The sequence below is a fragment of the Microchirus variegatus genome (genome assembly GCF_963457635.1).
Source record: "Microchirus variegatus genome assembly, chromosome: 2".
NCBI lineage: Eukaryota > Metazoa > Chordata > Actinopteri > Pleuronectiformes > Soleidae > Microchirus > Microchirus variegatus.
Genome location: NC_139803.1, coordinates 16,886,599 through 16,907,569, shown reverse-complemented (window position 1 = coordinate 16,907,569; position 20,971 = coordinate 16,886,599). Strand labels below are relative to the sequence as shown.

Genomic DNA, 20,971 nt, shown 5'->3' with positions numbered 1-20,971 from the left:
AGGAGGACAGCATGCGCCACGGTGGTGAGGAGAGAGCCGGAGTCTGGGTGCGCGCAAAAGGGTGGGATACGCGGTCCCCTCCAAGGTCGAGTTAGCGGTATTGATTCTTATAACTTCCGGTTATTTATTTCAAAATAAACATCTTTAAATTGCAACATGACGTGCAGGAATGTTATAGAACATACGAATATAGCATCTGTGGCAGATCATGCATGGTAAGTCTAGACTTATGTTGTACATATTCTGATTACTGTGTATATTATTTTATATTATCAATATATTGTATGGTGTTTACGATGCATGGGTACTGCATGTGTTTTTTAAGGAAAAGGCCTAATGAAATCAAACTAACAAAAACAAATCATGACGCATAGCTCTTTTTTCATTACACGTTAAACTGAACTGAAGTGATGTCTTTGCTTTCAGTCAACAACCATAAATAAGGAAAACGTGGCACTCATTATCAATTTTATTTTGAAATGCAATGTAATTTCCGTTCCTTTTAGTGAAACTCTCCGCAGCCTTGACAGACTTCACATCTCCAGCGGCACAGAAACACACCCGTCAGCAGCGCGCACTGGAAGGACAAAGGAAATAATGGATGCGCTGGAGAGGATCCACCTCAGCCTTTGCACACTATGGATGAGCCGCGTGTGTTTCGTTCACCGGGAGATCTATTAGTCCTCCTTAATGAGGTGCTGGGATGCAAGATACTGCAAGCTAAAGAGGCGGAAGGCTGCGTTTAATGCGTCTGCGGATCCTATGAGCTTGCAATGGCTGTAACGGGGAAATGCATCTGGACTGGGAATAATGTGCCTTTTTATTTTGTGATATTTTCCTTATTTTGTGGCCTTTCATTGGGACAATTGCGATACTCTATTTCTGAAGAACTCGAAAATGGGGCACTGGTCGGTGATCTGGCGCATGACTTGGGGCTGGATATTCGCAGGCTCTCCTCTCGAAAAATTAAGATCACCTCCAACAGCGGGAAGCGCTACGTGATTGTCAATCCCAAAAATGGGAAATTACTTGTCAATGACAGGATCGACAGAGAGGCACTGTGCGACATGTCCAGCACCTGTCTCATTAACCTGGAGGTGCTGATCGAAAACCCCACTGAGGTGCACCATGTCGAGGTGGATGTAGTGGATACCAATGACAATGCGCCTCAATTCCCCAGCGACGAATATCAACTGGAAATCACAGAGTCTGCTTTACCAGGCTCTCGTTACCAAATCGAATTAGCTCAGGACCCAGACATTGGGTCAAATTCAGTTCGTATGTATCAGCTCAGCACAAATGACCATTTTGCGCTTGTATCCAACAAACCCTCCATAAATATTAAGCACATTGAGCTTGTGCTCAAAAAGCCCCTTGATCGGGAGCAGACACCTTATCACCAGTTGATTTTAAGTGCTGTGGATGGTGGAACGCCAGAGAAATCGGGGTCTGCGAAAATCAACATCCGTGTCCTCGATTCAAATGACAATGTCCCCATGTTTGACAGCTCTGTGTACAAGGTGAAGCTGCTGGAAAATTCACCCAAAGACACCTTGGTCATTAAACTGAATGCCACTGATCTGGATGAAGGCACAAATGGGGAGGTTTATTACTCATTCAGCAGCTATACTCCAGAGAGAGTGAGGCAGATGTTCAGCATGGACACTAATTCAGGAGAAATAAGAGTGAGGAGCAATGTTGACTATGAGGAGACCAACTCCTATGAGATGTACATCCAGGCTATGGATAAGGGACCTGGGGCCGTGGCAGCACACTGCAAGGTAGTGGTGGAAGTGGTGGATGTGAATGACAATGTACCTCAGATCGTATTGTCATCCTTATCGAGCCCTGTGAGGGAGGACGCCCGTGCAGACACGGTCGTTGCCCTCATTAGTGTCACCGATCGAGATTCTGGTACCAACAAGCAGGTGAGCCTGGAGATCCCTGCAGGCCTTCCTTTCAAGATCAAGTCATTCAGAAATTACTACACTCTGGTTACCTCAGCCTTCCTGGACCGCGAGACCGTTGATGCCTACAATGTCACTCTGAGTGCCACAGATGGAGGAAACCCTCCTCTCTCCTCCCAGAAGACCATACACCTGGACGTGGCTGACGTTAACGACAACCCACCACGATTTGAGCAGACTTCATACACAGTCTATGTGGGTGAGAACAATGCCCCTGGGGCCTCTTTGTGTACTGTGAAAGCTCAAGACGCAGACATCAAGGAGAATGCACGCATCACCTACACAGTGCTCAATGACAACAACCACGGCATCCCTGTCACCTCCTATGTGTCTGTGAAGGCCGATACTGGGGAGGCTTATGCCCTACGAGCCTTCGACTATGAGTCTCTAAGGGAGTTTCACTTCCAGGTCAAAGCCCAAGATGGGGGCATTCCTCCACTCAGCCGCGTTGCCACTGTCTACATCTATATAATGGATCAGAATGACCATGCACCACTGATAGTCAACCCTCCTGGTAATGGCACGCGCTCCTTGGAGACGGTACAAAAGAATGCAGAGCCTGGAGCTTTGGTGACCAAAGTAGTAGCATATGACGCCGACGCTGGTCCTAACGCCTGGATGGTGTACCTGTTGGACACGGCTACTGACCTGGACTTGTTCAAGGTCCACGAACACACCGGTGAGATCAGAACCACACGTAGGATCCTGGAGGACAATTCCACCTCGTTTGCTCTCACTGTCCTCGTGAAGGACCACGGGCAGCCAGCTCTCTCCTCCACTGCCACCATCAACGTGGCCGTCATGGAGGTGCCGCCCAAGGTGGTTCCCGACCCCAAGAAGATTGTGCGACCTCACAGCACACTGCTATTCTCCAACGTGACCCTCTACTTGATTGTGGCTTTGAGCGCCACCACCTTTGTTTTCCTGGTCACTGTGGTGGTGCTGGCCATCGTGCGCTGTCACGCGTACTGCACCCAGCCGGGTTCTTGCTCCCCTTGCTGTGTGTCACAGAAGCCCCCTCCAGATGGTGGGAACAGCAGCGTCAGTGCAGGTGGAGGAGGCAACAGTGCGGCCGGGGCTCAGCCCAATAACAACGTGGTGCTTCGTAGGGACCTTAAAGTGGAGCCTCACTACATTGAAGTGCGAGGGAATGGCTCCCTGACAAAGACTTACTGCTACAAGACCTGCCTGACCGCCACCTCTGGCAGTGACACGTTCATGTTCTATAACACAGGACGTCCCATCAGCGGCACCTGGGGCAGCGGCGCTGACCGATTCTTCACCAGTGGAAGTGGATTTGTACGCAGACTGAGTATGCCTGATGCCTCGATGCAACTCTGTCCAGAGGTGTGTCATTACTTTTCTATATTTTTGTGTGCATAGCTGAGAGGGTCATGAATCATCATATTTACACATTAATCACTTCTTTTAATTTAATTTAATCCAGTTGCAAACAAAATATATAAATTCATATCAAAACATCTCCAATCTTAGATGTCAGATTTTTTTGCCTGTGGGATGATGTTCCTTTATGCTCTCTCTCTCTCTCGTTGTTCAGCTCCCAGTAGCACTTTGCGCTCACTCACTTAGCTCAGCACTCACACTGCATTAGTGTCAATTCTGTTTTTCAAGCCTCGTGTGTGAATTCTGATGATTCAGAGATTCATGTTTCTGTTTGAGGTTGTCATCGCATGCACACCAAGAGCTGGTCACACCCTCTCGCTCATTCAGGGTGCGTGTGAGCTTAAACTTTTGTGTGTGGTTGAATAGTTAAAGAAACACTGCACAACACTTAAGTAACACATCTTTTCAAGCTCCATGATTAGTGAATCAGGGATTTCCGTTACACAATGGGCATCGCCATACTAAAATACTATTAAGATTGAGGCAAAAGTTATTGGTTAACATCTGAGTTGGCATGAAATAAATTAAGCCGTTTTTATCTTCCTTAAAGCGGAACTAGACCGGAAGTTCCTATTAACGCTGTTTTTTTGGTGTGTATCTGCGTCATTACCTTGTTTATAAAGCCCTGACGGTTCGAAACAAACAGCCATTGCTGAGAACGTTGTGTTTTATTGTAATCTCGGGACTCAATGAGATCACTGAAAATCCCGTAATAGTTACGTAAGCAGCGGTTCTCCTGAACAACCGATCGTCCTGCTCCGGGCACTAGTCCGGGCTCATCCGGTTGCTTACATTGAACCGCAGAAGAAGAATAACGTCCGTTGTGGAGGTGTTTCACGAGCAACAGTGTCTTCTGACTCTGGGTCTGACTCCGGTTTAAAGTCATAAAAGGGACTGTGGCGGGGAGTCGTGACGAAGCTATTTTTAAACACTGTTAAAACAATGTGTTGATAATGAGGAGCAGTGCATCCACCGTTCCAGAGGGGGGCGCTGCGCTTCTGAGAACGGATGTGCTGGATAGTACTGGCCAATCACAAGACTCTGTCTTCTAGGGGTGAAAGTTCACTCTGAAATCTCGCAGCAGAAAAACTCCGTCAGAAAAGAGGATTTCTATCGGCTCGTTTACAGCAACTAGGAGGTTTTTGACCATAAAAACAAGTTAATATATGTAAGTAGACCTCCATAACTAACATATATGTGCAACAGGACCACTCTATGTCACCTTTAAAGAAAACATGTCATCCGATTTAAACTTCTTAAATGTGAATATTTACCATATTCACACTACAAAGTAAGCCATAGTTTGGGTATTTGGACAAAACTAAATATTCTAGGATGTCAACATTTTGAACCATTTTCCCAGATGTTATTTAATTTGCAGCCCCAGCTCAGATAAACGATTTATTGCCAGATTGATGAAGCAAACCTGATATATTTCTTTATATAAAAAATATACATTCTTGCAAAATAGGTCATTCTTGTTGTTGTTGGTTTTCTTTAAACATTTTAACACTCATTTAATGCCATTTAATGGAAAAGCGCCATACCAATTCATGTTAAACATAATTAAGAAAGAATCAGATTTGCTAATTACAAATAGAAATATGACTTTTCCCCACCTCTAGAGGATCCCATGTTGTCCTTACTGTGATAATGCATCAAGCAGTCCCTATGGGATGTGGCTGCCCTGTAGCAGCAATGGCTCTTTATTTTTAGGAGCAATAATTTAACAAGGGGCTGACACAAGTCCCAAGCACTGAGGGCCAGTTTCATCAAAAACAAACAGATTTGCCCCAGTTGCGCACACACACGAACACAGGCTGCATGAACACTCCATAGACCATTAATCTGCAGCTCTCACATTTATAGACCCGTGGCGCGAGAGTCAGTCCAAAAACCTCCATCAATATTGCTTTCACTCACTGCCCTTTTGAGAGTCCTTATGTGGATGTTAATATGTGTTTGTGTGTGAGTGGGGGGGGGCACGACTGCAGTGTTCCTACATACAGAGCTGGGTTATGCATCATGATTAATTGATGAGGCCACGGCTCAGCCTGGATCTGCACTGTATGAAAGCAACTCACACTCTTCTCCCTCTCTCTCTCCCTCTTTTTATCTTTTGCTCGCTTAGCCAAAAGCTCCAAATGCTGACTGGCGATATTCCGCATCTCTGAGGGCAGGGGTGCAAAGGTAAGCACTTTCCGTCTTTTGCAACTTGTTATCGTCTCAATAAAGTTACATGTCTGCATTAGTTCTGTTTTGCATCTACAACCATAGACTGCATATAAAATACATGTAGTCTTTCACTTACATAATAAACTCCAGAAGTTCACAGACAACACCGGCAACCAGTTTGGATGATACTCGCTGTCAATCACACTGGTCTCTGCTCATACTTTATCATCTATTTACCTCCAATTGGGAAAATAATGCTCTATTCAAAAATACTTAAATGTAGTAGGTGAAACTATTTTAATTTGGCAGAAATTGACGATAACATAAATATACTTTATGATTGTACAATCTTCTGGTTGTATAAATTGACATTTTTCATTACCCTAGAATGAGCCTTTCATATTTATATCTATATCAGGAGCCGGTTAAGCTCTACAGAGACTGCCATTTCATTGTTTTACAATAGCCCACAATGGACAAACAATAAACACTGTACCTTTAAAGGTCAGGTTTAGTTTAATGCTGACTATTCACTTAGAAAGATCGAAAAACATTGATGACGCATTACACCGTCAAAACATTAAAAGACCAGTCTGTAGGATACAGTAGTTGTATGGATATGATATCTTGGTACAAACATCAAATTGTCTTAAAAATAATGAATGTGTTCAAAACACATGACCAAAATCACAACATCTGGCAGGACACATCTGGCAGGACACATCTGTACTAAGAGCCTGAAGCAGAATAGATCACAGGCTGAATGCAGTTCATGGAGGAGAGCCATAATGGCTCCTTCTATGCTATGAATCCAGTATAAAATAAATAAATAAATAAATAAAAGTGAGTAAAAGCATCCGTCTAGTTGCAAATTAAAGCAAACTGTGCCTGAGTTTGCTGATTAACTGTTTTTCTGATATGTTAATTTGAACTGAATATGACTCATTTTAAAGGAATAGTCAGAGCTGAGTGTGCCATGGGGACTTCCATCCATCCCTCCATCTTATACTGCTTTATCCTCCACATGAGGGTCACAGGGGGGCACTGTGCCAATCCCAGCTGACACAGGGACAAAGGGACATATTGCCATAAAAACATGTAAAACAGAATGAAGCCAATTGACATAATGCTCTTTTTTTTTCTTTTTTTTTTAATAAAATCTGTGCCTGCTTAAATCTATAATGTCGTAAGATTATGTTGACTACATGCTGTATTTTTTTCACTGGGAATTTAAGTGAAAAGGAGACAATTGGTGATTTTACATCACAGCACATATGGGTATTGTTGATCCACCACTGCCTCCAAGTTCACATGTGTGACTATTTGACTTCGGTGTGTTTGGTTCAATTTTAAATAAATAAAGGTAGTAGAAAGCAGTAGACCTGCTGCTTAAAAATTACAATTTTCCTAATGGAATTTGGTGTGGGAGACTGAGCAGTTACAAACCTACAGTCTCAAAAAGACATCTAATATCACAAAATAAAGCAGCAAATATATTTCTAAGATTCTGTGGAATTGTCCCAGCAATCAGCCCTGACCATGAGTCACTCCCAACTACCCTTTAAATGAATAAATAAACAGAAAAAGGGGTCGCATATTAGATTAGATGGGTATCAATCGTTTTCCACATATGGCTGTTCGTGTCCCCTCACCATCTGTTTTAACCCCATCCTCATCCTTTGGGAAAAGCCCGGCGCACTCAGCTCCCCCCTCAGTGGAGGCGTAGCAATCCTCCTCTGCAGTGTAACATTATACAGGACATCTACATTCTGAACACTGCCTCCTCCGAGTTTACAGTCTTCAAGCAGGAAGCATGAAGGACAAATCAGCTGTCTGCGACCTTTCTCTGATTATGTGGGTGTCTGCATGTACTACAACCGCCTCTGCTTTCACATGCGTGTGTGTGTGTTTCAGTGTGTATTTGTACATACTTTGCCTGGAGATGAAGGCAAAAGTTGCGAGGACAGCCGGACAGCACAGTACACTGTAGGCTCCTGTCATACGTGATGAATTGCCGTATATATGTACATGCACGCACTCTGTTTTTCTAGCTAAGGCTTCATAGGGCTGCATTGTTTGACCAGTTACAAATGAAATATGCAATATATTAAGAAGAGACAAGGACACTACATACTAGGCATTAAATGATTTAAAAATTCCCTCTCATGATTATCCTAACCAATATAATGTGTGAATAACAATATTATTGTGATTTACAGTATCTGCTTTAAACCCTTAAAGGGTAACAATAATAAAAATAAATGATGATCGTGATGTATGTTGTGAAATGTGAATAGTTTTTTATTCACGACTGTCCAGATAATGCAAACGCACCTCAATCAGCTTATTGTGAATGCTTTTCATCAACAACTTTTACACTGTAGCACTTCAGATAGATTCCTATCCCAATATTTAGCCGTTCTCTATAGTTTACCAATGTATCTTCTATTCTTCCAAATACTACAAGGTGTGTTTTTATTGTGCTTGCTTTTGAAATAGTATTTGGGTAGTACTGGTTATATCAGAAGATGTACAACATAATGTTTCTCATTAGCTACCTTAATACAGATCAAAGAACTAGGGATGGGACTTTTTTGTTACGAGTAAAAAAAGTCGAAGTGTCACAAACACATAAAGTTCAGGACCACGGAGGTTGAGGAAGCTGTGCACGAAAAGGTGATCCTGCTGTCCAAGCTCCCTGCGCGTCCAAGCGTGTGTGTGTGTGTGTGTGTGTGTGCAGTGCGAATGAGGTTGCGCTTAAGTTTAGGGGAAAAAAAGTCAACAAAAAATTTGACACGTGGACCTCGACAATCGACTCTGAAAATGTGTGAAATTCCCAACCCTACAAAGAACACACAAAAACAATTCATTAAAATACGTAAGTGTTTTGTTAATTTGATGTGAGGACAGCTGGAACATCATGGACTGATGAGTATTCCCCCGCTCTTCTTGTGTTGTATCAATTTTTCACACAATTTCATGCTAACAATGCTTACTTACGCAGCAGTGCAGTCTTCTGGTCCGTCTTAGTTTGATCTAATTGGGCATTAGTGTTAATTTCTGTGGTGCGAGGGATATCATGTCATGAAGTCGCCGTAACACGACATGGTTTAACATAAATCATCACCGCAATTTGCCACCGTCTTTCTCCGAAATGGCAGCGCCTATAACGCACACAGACAGGGAGACGGCTCGCATTAACACTTAACCCTAACACACGCGTGCTGTAATGTCGCACTCCGCACTGCAGCTCATGAGCTCACCACCACCTACTAACCCACATTCCTTGTGCAGTCCTCTCCTTTTCCTGCACATTAAAACTGACCCTCATGTGGATGGAAATGCTTTAAAGTCACTCACATCAACATCAACAATCAGGCAACGTTATAGACTGCAGCTTTAACAAGGAAAATATGAAGCTTTCCAGTTGCTAGGAGGTGGATGTTGAAGTGTTGTATGGGGTGCGAATACATGGTCAGCACTGACTGTGCCCCTGAGCTAAGAACCACTTTGACACCAAGGTCTATAGAGAAATACAGCTATTTTACATCACGGCACACAGGATTTGTGATTTATCAAATACGACAGCAATAGACAAGCAGTTGGCGTATAAGTGGCCATGATCTAAAAACACTGATTTTGTCTATGGACTTTGGTGTGGGAGTGTGAATGGTTTCCAAAATTTCAATATCTATTCAGAAAAGGCTGTCCATAATGGCAAGATAGAGAGGCAAACATAATATTGTAAGACATTTTCTGCCACTTCATAGATGTTGTTACTTGAGAATTTTGTTATGTCGCTAAAATCAGTTTATCCCCTCTGGCAGCCATGCTTTCAGTAAGATGTAAGTCGTATTCACATCAGCCCTCCTAATTCGAATCCTAATTCGGTTGCTTGGAAATTTTGGTTCGTTTGGGTAGGTGTGAATGCGCAACTGAACTCTGATCCACACCAAAGAAGTTCTTGATCCTTGATGCAGCCTCAGGCGAGGAGAGGAATACGTTATTAAAAGGTTTGGTTCATTTCACTAAAGTGCAGTGTGAAAGCAAACTTGGACCAGCTGAATGTTGCAACCCTCAATTGAACCAATTCTCCCAATCGTACAGAGTCCAGCGGACTATTGGGTGTGAATACGACTTAAGCTTCTGTAGGTCGTTTTTCACACCCAATAGTCCACTAGATTATTCAGCCGGGCCGAGTTTGCTTACCCACAATGCCCTGTGTTGCACAGACAATGTCCTGCGTTGTAGTCTGCGTCCTGCATTTGGTTCGCTTGAAGAGAACCGAGACCTACGTTTTCGGCACACCAGAGTTTGCTTCTCTGGTGCGGATCAGAGTTCGGTTGCACAGTCTGCATAAATGCACCCTTTAACTGGTTCCTGGACCTCTCAAATTATCCAGAGTAGACTCGGCTGGTGGCAGAAAATACACCAGAGAATGTCCAGACATCAGTGCAACAAAAATGTTGTAGAATTAGTAATTATCTTTTTCTTGTCTCTGTAGTAATGGCTCATACTTTGTTTGTGTGTCCTGTCTTTCAGTTCGGTCCACATGGAGGAAGCCTCAATGATGCAGGGAGCCCAGGGAATGCTTGTCCAGAACTGGCCCACTGTTTCCAGTGCTGCAGGTAAGAAGAGGATTTATCAGCTTCTTTATTAATACTACTACTAGTACTACTAACAATAATAATAATAATAACACATTTTATTCAGAAGCACTTTTTAAAACACTCAAGGACACTATAGAGACAAAACAGTACAACACAACAACAGAGAAGGATGTCACAGTAAACAGAAAATGGAACAGCAAAACTACAGAGAATAAGCTATTTTGAGCAGGCGAGTTTTGACTCTGGATATGAAGAGGGGAAGAGAGTCAGAGTTCCCAGATATCTGGTGGGAGTGAATTCCAAGAGATGGGGAGCAGAGTGGCTGAAAGCTCTGCTCCTCATTGTGCTGAGGTGGGCGGAGGGCACAGTGAGGTGGATGGAGGAGGAAGATCTGAGGGAGTGGGAGGAGGTGGCGGGGAGATAAGGAGGGTGAGGTTGTGGATGGCCTTGAAAGAATACAGGAGGATTTTGAATATGGAAAATGGAATGATAATGAGCTGGGCTAAGGTTGTCCAAATAAATGAGCAAATAATCAATTTAATAAAAGTAAAAATAATATGGAAAAACACAATTTAGCCACTTCACAATAAAGGATTATATCATCGATGCCTGTTTCAATCTATGATATTTTAAGAATACTTTGATACTGTGCAATGGGGAGTGAATGGTTTACAAGGTGACAGAAACTTCAGCTTTCAGTTGGAAAGGTTGTCTGATGGCTAGATAAAGCATAAACATGCGCTTCGTAAACTTAAGTGGGCATAGATTTTAGTAGGTGAGACTTTTGCTAACTGGCTAAAATCTGCTGGCACTTTTCAATGAGAGCAAGCACCCCTGTTTTAACTTATACAAAGCTTTTTGAAATATATTGCTCACAAATATCAGTGATAGTAGTTAGTAACAGTCTCGATTAAACTACCTTGGACTGCCTTGTGGTACACTCTTAGAAATAATGCTTCCAAAATGGTCCTTCTACAAGGGCTGGGGTTCTACCTGGAACCATTTGCTTCTGGGTTCTTGGTCTCACAAATGGTTCCAGTAAGAACCATTTTGACCCAGAGAACCCTTGAAAACCCCTTTCCTAATTAATAAAGGATTTTAAAAGGGTTCTTGGTGGAATACTCTAAAAGGTTTCCAGGTGGAACCTTTATAAAAAGGTCCTACCTGGAGCCAAAAATGTTCTCCTCTGAGCACAAGCTGAAGCGTGTAAGAGTGTAGAACAAGCAGCTGGTTAGCTTGGTATAGCAAGACAGGAAAGTATCATCTACCATAAAAAAGTAAACTTTTTTTAAACGTTTTAGCTTGTTTTGCCTTTTGCTTTTGTCCATCACATAGGACACACTTCATACACTGCATCCATAACATGGAAAGTCATTTTTTCTTCAAATACATCCAGATAGAATGATAGAACTATGACAGATTTGAATATCTCCATGAACTTGAAATTAAATAGAGTGATGTTCTTACAGCTGAGATTACATCAACAGATGAGACTAAAAGCCCAATACGCCTAATGCAGTTACAGAAAACCAACACAAAGACCTCACAAAAGCAACTGATAGTTCAGAAAATACAGAGACAGAACTGGGAACTTTTTGTTATATTACTTTTTAAATACGACATTAGCTGTACAGTGGGTATCTACACTGAAATGTCTAAAAATGTGTACTATCATTGTTAATAGAGCTGGCCTTGATTATTCACACAAACACTGACTCCAAGCAAATGACTAAGAACCTTTAGTAGCATCACCCTAGATGGGAAATCACAGTGAGTGAATTTGGCGTTGGTTGACTGTAACTAGCAACATAGTAATCCTGTTCTACAGTACAGCTACCATTCATTGATTTCTCTGTCAGGCTGCAGGAATTAGGACATAGGTAGAGGCTTGGGTGTGACGTGTAGCATCACAGTCGATCACTTTGTGAGTCAGTGACAGATTGTCTTCTGCAGGCACAGACTGTACTGGATTTTTGAAAGCTCACTCTGTGAAAGGAGCCGAGGAATTGTTCGAGACACTCGTTGTACTGTTCCCCAATTTGTGACAGGTTTTTTTTTCTTTTTCTTTTTTTGGAGCAGAAAAATTCTGCCTCTGTTTGAGCATTGTCTTCATGTAGGGAATGCTGCAGTTCTATTGTAGGTGCATTGTTGCAGTAGGGATTCTGTCAGGAGTGTCACTATGGTGATGCACAGACAGACTGGATTGCAAGTTGTTATCATAATGAAGTCGTCGGATATGCTGTGATGCTTCTAAATTGCGGCAGCCGCCACAAAACTGTCTGTATGTTAGTGACCCATGGTGCAAACTAGGAGTATAAAACCAGAAGAGGGGGGACAAGCTAGTATGAGTCAAAATATGAAAAATATTGTCATGGGGAAACAAAAAAGAGATCCATGAACATTAAAAACAAATTTGGAAAAAGGAAGAACAGAGGAGACATTCAGGGGAGGGGGGGAGGAGACAAAAAAAGGTTAAGAGGATTGGCTTGTTCCTGCAGTAGTGTTGTTGCTAGGGAACGCCATGTGACCTGTTGCCTGGCAACACTGTCTAACTGAGAGATTGCTGCAGCAGCCGCACCCTCTATCAGCAGGGAGTGGGCGAAGGCAGTTTCCATGGAAACCAGTCATATCTCTGAATGGAAGATTTAACCAGACATACAAAAAAACTAAGTGTGTGGAGCTGAGGCAGAACAGGGAAATAGGACTTAAAAAGAAAAACACACACGTTATGTAATTTTAGAGGAAATACTGAAGAAAAAGGCTGAATACATGCAGTGTACAGCATTTAATCACACAATGTGTGACGCAACTGACAGATTTGTGCATGTGTTACAAATCACCAGAGGGATTCATTTTGGATGGAACTGGAATCTCAGACTAGACAGGAAATAGCACAGCCTATTTTAAAAATATAGGACATCAGATTACAGGGAAATGAGGCTTCAAACACCCAAAGAATCTACAGTACATCAGGTGCCATGGCAACCTCCTCTCAAGGAGTAACAATGTCCTGCTCACAGGCAGCTACCATAATCCATTGCAGAGACTGTCAGAGTTACAAACACTGTGTCAGAGAGATGGTAGCACAGAGGAAGCAAAAGCTCTTTAAAGCTACACCAGCTCCTTATGAATTAATTTTTCACACACACAAACACACACACACACATACAGGGATGTGTCAGATGAATACAAAAATGAGGAGACTAATTACGAGACAATATTCACCTACTTAAACACCACACATCCACGTGGCATTGGTAATGTAGTCATGCAATCCAGTGTGTCACCATCATGGTAAAATACATTCTATGCACTAGGTCAAAAAGTGAAACTCGTATTATATAGATTCATCACACACAAAGTTAACTCATGAATTTGCATTTTATTTTGATGGTTATGGCTTAGAGCAATGACCAATAAAACAAATGTGGCACTGCTGAGGTGTACTGGAAGCCCAGGTCGCTTCGATAGCGGCCTTTAGCTCATCTGCATTGTTGGGTCTGGTGTCTGTCACCTTCTTCTTGACAGTAGGCGAGTTTGCTGGCCAAGCAAGCACACTAATACTATGGTCATTAAACCAGATATTGGTACTTTTGGCAGTGTGGCCAAATCCTACTCGAAAATGAAATCAGCATATCCACAAAGCTTGTCAGCAGAAGGAAGAATGAAGTGCTCTCCAATTCCTTAGTAGACAGCTGCATTTACTTTGGACTTCATAAAACATAGTGGACCAACACCAGCAGAGTACATGGCTCCTCAAATCATCACCGACTGTTAACACTTCACTCTCTCCACTCTTTCTCAAGATTCTTCATTTCTAAATGAAATGCAAAATTTACTGTACTTTAATTTAATTTGAGAAGATGCCTTTGGACCACTGAGCAACAATCGTGAGCCCATGAAAGATACTCCTGACATTGTCTCTGGTTCAGGAGTGTCTTGACACAAGGTCCTGGATATGTCTGTGTGTGGTGGCTCTTGACTGACTCCAGCGTCAGTCCACTCCTTGTGAAGCTCTCCCAAATTCTTGAATCTTCTTGCCTTTGCTTGAAACTCATCTGAAGGCTCGGGTCATCCCTCTTACTTGTGCACCTTTTTCCTTCCATTCAGTTTTTCTATAAGTCAGCATAGTTTCCCATGATTGTGTAATCCACTGAACCAGATCATTTAAAGGCACAGGAAATTAGCTGATTAGAGTGAAATAAATTTGAAGAATATGCCGTCCAAGAGAACAGATATCATAATGATGTATAATGTAATGTCCAGTCTAAAGGCTGAATCACAATCCAAATTAGGCAAAGGCTGAGACTGAGCTTTTGGATTTCTATCTCACAGAATTGTGAAATTTTGTCCAGACAATTTGGTGATTGTGCAGTTGCGCTTTAGATTTAACAAATCTGTGTTGATTAAGGCCTGTTCTTTTGCAATCAGTGTTTTGGTGACTCTCCAAGATACAGGCTTAGAAGAGCTGAGGATTGAATTTGATCAAGGTCACCGGGCACTGAAAGATCACGATTTACTGGTTGTGATGTCCTGTATCTGTAATTTGAATATCGTGAAGAAGTAAAAATATTGTAGACTCATGGTTTCGCACGTCAAATGTCTTTTTACGGTAGAACTTTAATGGCTGAGCATGTGTAAATGAGCTGGGCATCAAACTATATGTGTTTGGATGACAAATTGAAATACTGACAAATTCAATGGTGATGAACATGAACTTGGTCACAAATTTATAACTGCCATCCTGAAAAGCAATCACCATTGAATCTGCCAGTAATTTAGTTTACTGCCCAGTTCATCGACACATGTCCATGCAGCCATTGAAGTTCTATCCCAAAAAGACATTTGATGTGACAAGCCATCTTGAAAAATGACCACCATACTGGATTTTGAGATGGCCAACAGGCTTTTCTAAAAAAAAAGTAGGTCTTAGCTTAGGCATTTTTCCTGCGGAATTTGGTGTTTGTATCACAAATCATCTGCTGCACTATTTATCTCATCATGAGACAGCCGTTTCTGACAGAGAACCTGATGCTCATGTCACTTTGTAAACTGCTTTCTCCCCGCGTCAAAGTCCATCAAGAAAAGTCATTGATTTTACAGCACACAGTTGTTGATCCACTGCTGCATCCATCAGTCAGGTCAAAAGTATCATTTTGTGACTCTGGTCTTTGCTCAGTTTTACCAACTTTCCTGATCTTTGGTGTAAGTTTACAAACTTAAGTTTCCAGTCACAAAAGGCTGTCAAACGGTGAGAAAAATGTCAAGATATCAGAGACCGAAGTGGGTGTGATTATTTCATGTGAGCCTTCAGTTAAGTGGCCAAAATATAATCAGACTTTTCAAATTATTGTTTCCCTCCCTCAGTTTCCTCTAAGTCGAGAAATATTCCTCGTCTATGAAAAGTCCTCAGGATTTTTTGGCCAGAGGCTGGAAACTACATTGCTAGTTCTCCATGATTTAGACCCATTCAAATCTGGTTTCAAACCAGTTTGATGTGCACAAACGTACTGTAAAGAAGTTTGTGGACATGCTCTATAAAGACATGATCGACTCACCTGTTGGTAGTTATCAAAGATGTTTATGTCTGAATATTGCAGGTAATACCGACATAACACGTTTTATTAGGAATATTCACTGCTGGAATAAGGGCTTATTTGGGTAAAGGTTACAGGGATAAACTACTTCAGGACTGGACAACAGGGGAGTGATTTTCGAATGACAGCCTTGACAGTGACATTTGATTGGCTGGGGACGCAGGGAGGATCTGGACAGAACTCAAGAACTACAATCTTCACTTTTATCATAAAACAGCCAGTGAAGAGATGAGTTGTGTGATATATAGGTAGATGTATGTTTTGTCTAGTATCTATAGAGGTGAACAGCATTGTATACTGCCAGGGGGCTTTACCTTGGTTGTGTGATGTCAGCTACCGGAGCGCTATGGCTATATTAGGAGTAGCGTCTTAAGAAATAATTGTTAGTTGACCCAATTTCAACAAACATTAATCTTTCCAGCAGTGAAATTAAATGAAATTAAATCACATCATCTCAGAAATGACTGACCATTATCTATAAAACCTTCCTTGTTGCACCACTTCTATTTTGTGCCCATGAAATATCCCCTATTCCATCAGACATAATAACAGAGTGTCCAAATAATGACATCAGGTAACTGGAAATAATATGTGAGCTCTATAAAATGGAGGTGCATTGTTTACAGCAGTAAAATGCTTTGCACCGATAATCCAACTTTAACTCGCCATTTTCCATTTTCCTAATTATTAATAGCAATAGTATGCTTCTTTCAAATACTGCAACCTCTTCCTGGGTTTAATACCCAGATTAAATTCAGACCGACTATACCACCAGATAATAATAATCCTCAGAAACAGTCAAGCATTATGGCATTGGACCACTGTCTTCATTAATGATAATTATAACATCTGCCAATAAGATTATCTATTTTTTTTCTTTTTTTTAGATTTCCAGGACAGTTATTAATTTCTTTCTCACATTGTCCTTCACCAATCCTTTACAGACTCATCAAGTTAATGCTATATAATCAATTTACAGTGAGTCATGTCTCTAATATACAACAGCAATCAGTTCGATATACCCAGTGCCTTGTGTGGTCAATGCAGAGCTACTTTATCTCTAGACAAGTGTGTGGTGTCCATTACACTACCTTCATGTGATTTTTCTTATGCTGAATGAGTTTACTGTGGGGACTCAGAGGGAAGATATGCATTTCTTTTTTATATATAATTTTCTTCCCTATAGGACAATTGCTGAACCACAATGTCATTATGAAAAAAAAATCAAATAGGATCTTTTAAAAATGGCTTGTGTTTGATCTAAATAAATTCCAGACTGAAAGTAGGTCAACGCAGCAGGAAGTGGTGTGGGCCTGAGAGCACCGTGTCTTCAAAACCCACCCACCCCCATCTCTCATTCTCTGTGTTTATCTCTCTCCGTCTCTCCTTCTCTATATTTTGTTCTCACTCCTCCTCCCATCTGACATTCTCATAAACCTCAGATCTTACTGTAAATGCTGTCTTGCTTTCCCTTTGCATAATTTGTCGATTTATAGATCATATTATCTAAAGGTTTGAATAATCTCACTATATTTGCTTCCCCCCATCATGTCCATGTTTGTGCACTAAAGCTTTAATTGTCTGGCTTCCAATGAAGCTGTAGGATTGGGATGACTACAGAGCGAGTCGTCTTTGAAAGGTGGTCTCAAAGGTGATGGGGTCAATTCTCAGCTCTGCTAGTATACATGCTGATGTGTCCTTGGGCAAGACAATTGACCCCACATTATTCCTGACTGCTACATTCCCTCCTGTGAACTGAAAATATTTCGTCCCTATGGCTATTGCGCCACTGTCAGGCTATTGATCTGCACAATGTCACTTCATTTTGATTATTCCTCACATGTGTGCGTCAGGTTAATGACCATCTAAAATACCCTAAGTAAGGACTAAGCAGTAAGTGACAAGAAGGGCTGTCTCTGCAAAATAACTCACAGGGACCAGAGCTAATAACGGGATGAAGCTGGACTGAGAACATGTTTTTACATTTCATAGTATTTATTTTTCAAATGAGCCATCTGAGAAAGATAAACCCTTGGCTGCAAAAAAAGTCTGGACTGTGAATGAAAATTGAATCAGGTTGTGCCAATAGCCAGGCCTGAAGCTGCATAACAGATATAGATCCTAGAATGAAACAGCATTTTTCTTCTTTGTTTTTGAATAGTTAGGCTAGGCTAATAGTAGGCTAGTTGTGAAAGTCAGACCTTTTGCTCCCTAATTTGCGCTAAAATGGCAGTTTGCAAGTGCTAAGTGTAAATTATCGATCTATAAATGTAAGGAACATTTTGTCTGCCGAGTGTTTCTCACATAACTGTCCAATGAGTCACTTGACAGGCGTCAAACTAGGCAGGTGACTTAATCAGGTCACCAGTGTGTACGGCGCCAAGTCTGACATTGTTTGGATTAGAAATGCAAGAGCAGTTAAAATGTGACAGGTCCTGTATATCGCGAAAAGAGCTGCCTCTGCCCCCCTCAAAGAACTGTCACTAATGTAATGGGTACAGCAATCCTTTCTTCTTCTTCTCCTTCTTCTTCTTTTTTCGGCTTCTCCTTTTAGGGGTCGCCACAGCGGATAATTTTCTGTTACACCAACTTCCCACATGTCCTCCTCCACAACATCCATGAACCTTCTATGTGGTGGATTCTGATGGTATGAGAACCTTAAGCAAAAGATGTTGTTTCTCAACACAACACAAAAAAATAAAAAACGATGACAAGCTAGTTGCCAATGAGTTTGATTGTCTATAAATGTTTTTTTTTTACAATTTTACATTTTTTTACACTGGAGGTGGACATAGTTTTTAGTGTGTGAGTAATCTTACTTTCTGCCCATCTCTGCTGAAAGTGACAAATGTGATGACAGACGCTTATGTGTGATGCTGACACCTTAAGTTCCATAGCTGAAGCTGCAGATTTGTTTGTTTCTGCTCTATGGTATAGAGCCATAAAAATTTCCCCATGACACTTTTCAGACGATTTCTCAGGGAACCAGTGTAGAAATCTCTTTTCCTGGTACCTGTCAGTACCCCGTGCTGCAGCATTCTGAACCAACTGAAGACTCCTCAGACACTTTTTAGAGCATACTAATAATGACAGTGACAGTAATCTAGTCTAGATGCCATAAAGGCATGAAGCAACTTTTCTCCATCCTTTAATGACAGGATGTTTCTGATTTGTTATGTTGTCACAGGTGGAAGAAGGCTGATTTACAGACTTGTTGTATGTGATAGCTGAATGACAAATCTGGGTCAATAACAACCCCTTACAGTAGAACTAATGCCATCCAGGGTGACTAGGTGTTCAGGTAGGGCTTCCCCAAGCCTGTTTATGGCAGAGGACCATAACTGCAGTTTTGGCAGTGTTAAATAAAACGTTTTGTCATCCAGGTCTTAATGTCTGTGACACGTTCCTGGAGCTTTATAACTTGATTACTGTCATACTTCATGGAAATATACAAGACTGTGTCATCTGCATAACGATGGAAATTTTGATTGTGTTCTCATGCTCGCGGTTTCATGCTCCTGTATCTGTAATGTTCAGGTCAACAGTGTCGAACAGTACAAGTAGATACAAGGCCATTGTCTGAGGCCAAAAGGAAGTCATCGTCGTCATCTAAATCCTAACTGGAAGTCCTCAAACAGATCATTGCTGTACAAATAATCACAGAATTTTGCACAGCTTTTCCAAGGATTTCAGAAATAAATGGGAGGTTAGATATAGGATGAAAATTAGCAACAACATCTGGGGCGAGGGCGGGTTTTTTTTTTTTAAAATAATGATGGCAACTATAAAAGACTGTGGGACATAGCCTGTAAGTAAAGATGGATTTATTATAGGAATGGGGTCTAGGAAGCAGGTTGAAGGTTTAGATCCTGCCACCATTTTAGGCTTAGGGTTTAGGCTTTTAGGTTGTACCGTTTGGGTGCGTGGGCAGGGGGTAAAGTCGAGACAAGCAAAGTCCAAATCCAAGGGAAATATTCCAACCAGGCGGCTAAAAACCAAAGAGGCCACACAGCATAACAAACAATTCCAAAAGGGGCAGAAGGCAGGTAGGCTTAACGCGGCATAGACAGAGAAGGCACGGTCGGCAGCAGGGGATCAATCCGGAGTGAATGAACTCCAGAAGCTTATATACTGGTGCTTGATGAGTGGGAGAGTAGTGGTACACAGGTGAGCTGAGTTGGCTTATGAGGTGGGCGTGGATGGCACGCGGGGTGGAACCCACAGTCACCCACATTGCTGGTCACTAAGCTCACAGTGACTGCTCACAAGGCTCCTGATCTCAAGGGAGCACAGTCATAGTGTGGAATGCAGAGCAATCCTCTCACTGAAAGCTGTATTGAGTGAATTTGAGAAGTGGTACCAATTTTCTCATCAACCTCTCAACAGATAATCAAATAGTTATTCGTCTGAAGGAGTTGGGTGTTTACATTTGGCAAGTGAATAATTGTAATGATTAGCCATATTTAACATGACTTCATGTCCTGTCCTCTTCTTACCTCTATAGATGGAGAGGGTGGTGGAGAGCTTTCACCCCCAGTTGGTGCTGGAGTCAACAGTAACAGCTGGCACTTCAGATACGGTGCTGGACAAAGCTATGGTCCCCCCCAGCCCCTGAAGCCTGGAGAGATTCCTCCCGAAGCCTTCATCATCCCTGGTTCCCCAGCCATCATTTCTATCCGCCATGATCAGGGCCCTGTGGATGACAAAGGTGAATTCATAAGCTTTGGCAAAAAGGATGACGCCAAGAAGAAGAAAAAGAAGAAGAAGGACAAGAAGGACAAGAAGGAGAAAGGAAAGGATGATGAGTAGAGGAGAAGGGGTGACTTGAAAACAGAGCTAGCAACAAACGATCATCCCAATTTAGGAGCCAGATGCTTATAGTAAAATCGAGGGAGCCCCTTTGCACCATATTTGCATAGACATTGTACAGCGGCCATACCCTCATTAGACTAGGCCCCTTCAACATGTAAGCTGAGTTTCTTGGCTCATTTTGGCCCTTAACTTTGGCCAAAGTTAATGGAATACAAATGTCATTAGCAGATAGACCTCAAAACAGAAAGCAATTTATTGGATTTGAATAGCCCTCCTGTGATTCCTGCTTTGTATACTGAGACACCTTTGTCAGCTGAGGCTGCCTTTGTTGGCATCTCTGTCTTTAAGCAGGCCCCTTACTTTTTAACTCATTGAGTTGGAGGCGAATTAAAAGCCAAACTCAAAA

The 20,971-nt window shown here is 41.9% G+C and overlaps 1 protein-coding gene across 1 annotated transcript; it reads left to right on the top strand.

Annotated features, from left to right (window-relative positions):
• Nucleotides 1–773: 773 nt before the first annotated feature.
• On the top strand, nucleotides 774–20,686 carry pcdh2ac (protocadherin 2 alpha c; the record flags this gene model as incomplete). The annotated part of the gene is made up of 4 exons (XM_083909096.1): nucleotides 774–3,314; nucleotides 5,503–5,561; nucleotides 10,089–10,174; nucleotides 20,258–20,686. The coding sequence occupies 4 exons, from the start codon at nucleotides 774–776 to the stop codon at nucleotides 20,560–20,562; spliced, it is 2,991 nt and encodes a 996-aa protein (XP_083765222.1). The 3' UTR covers nucleotides 20,563–20,686.
• Between the last annotated feature and the right edge of the window lie 285 nt (nucleotides 20,687–20,971).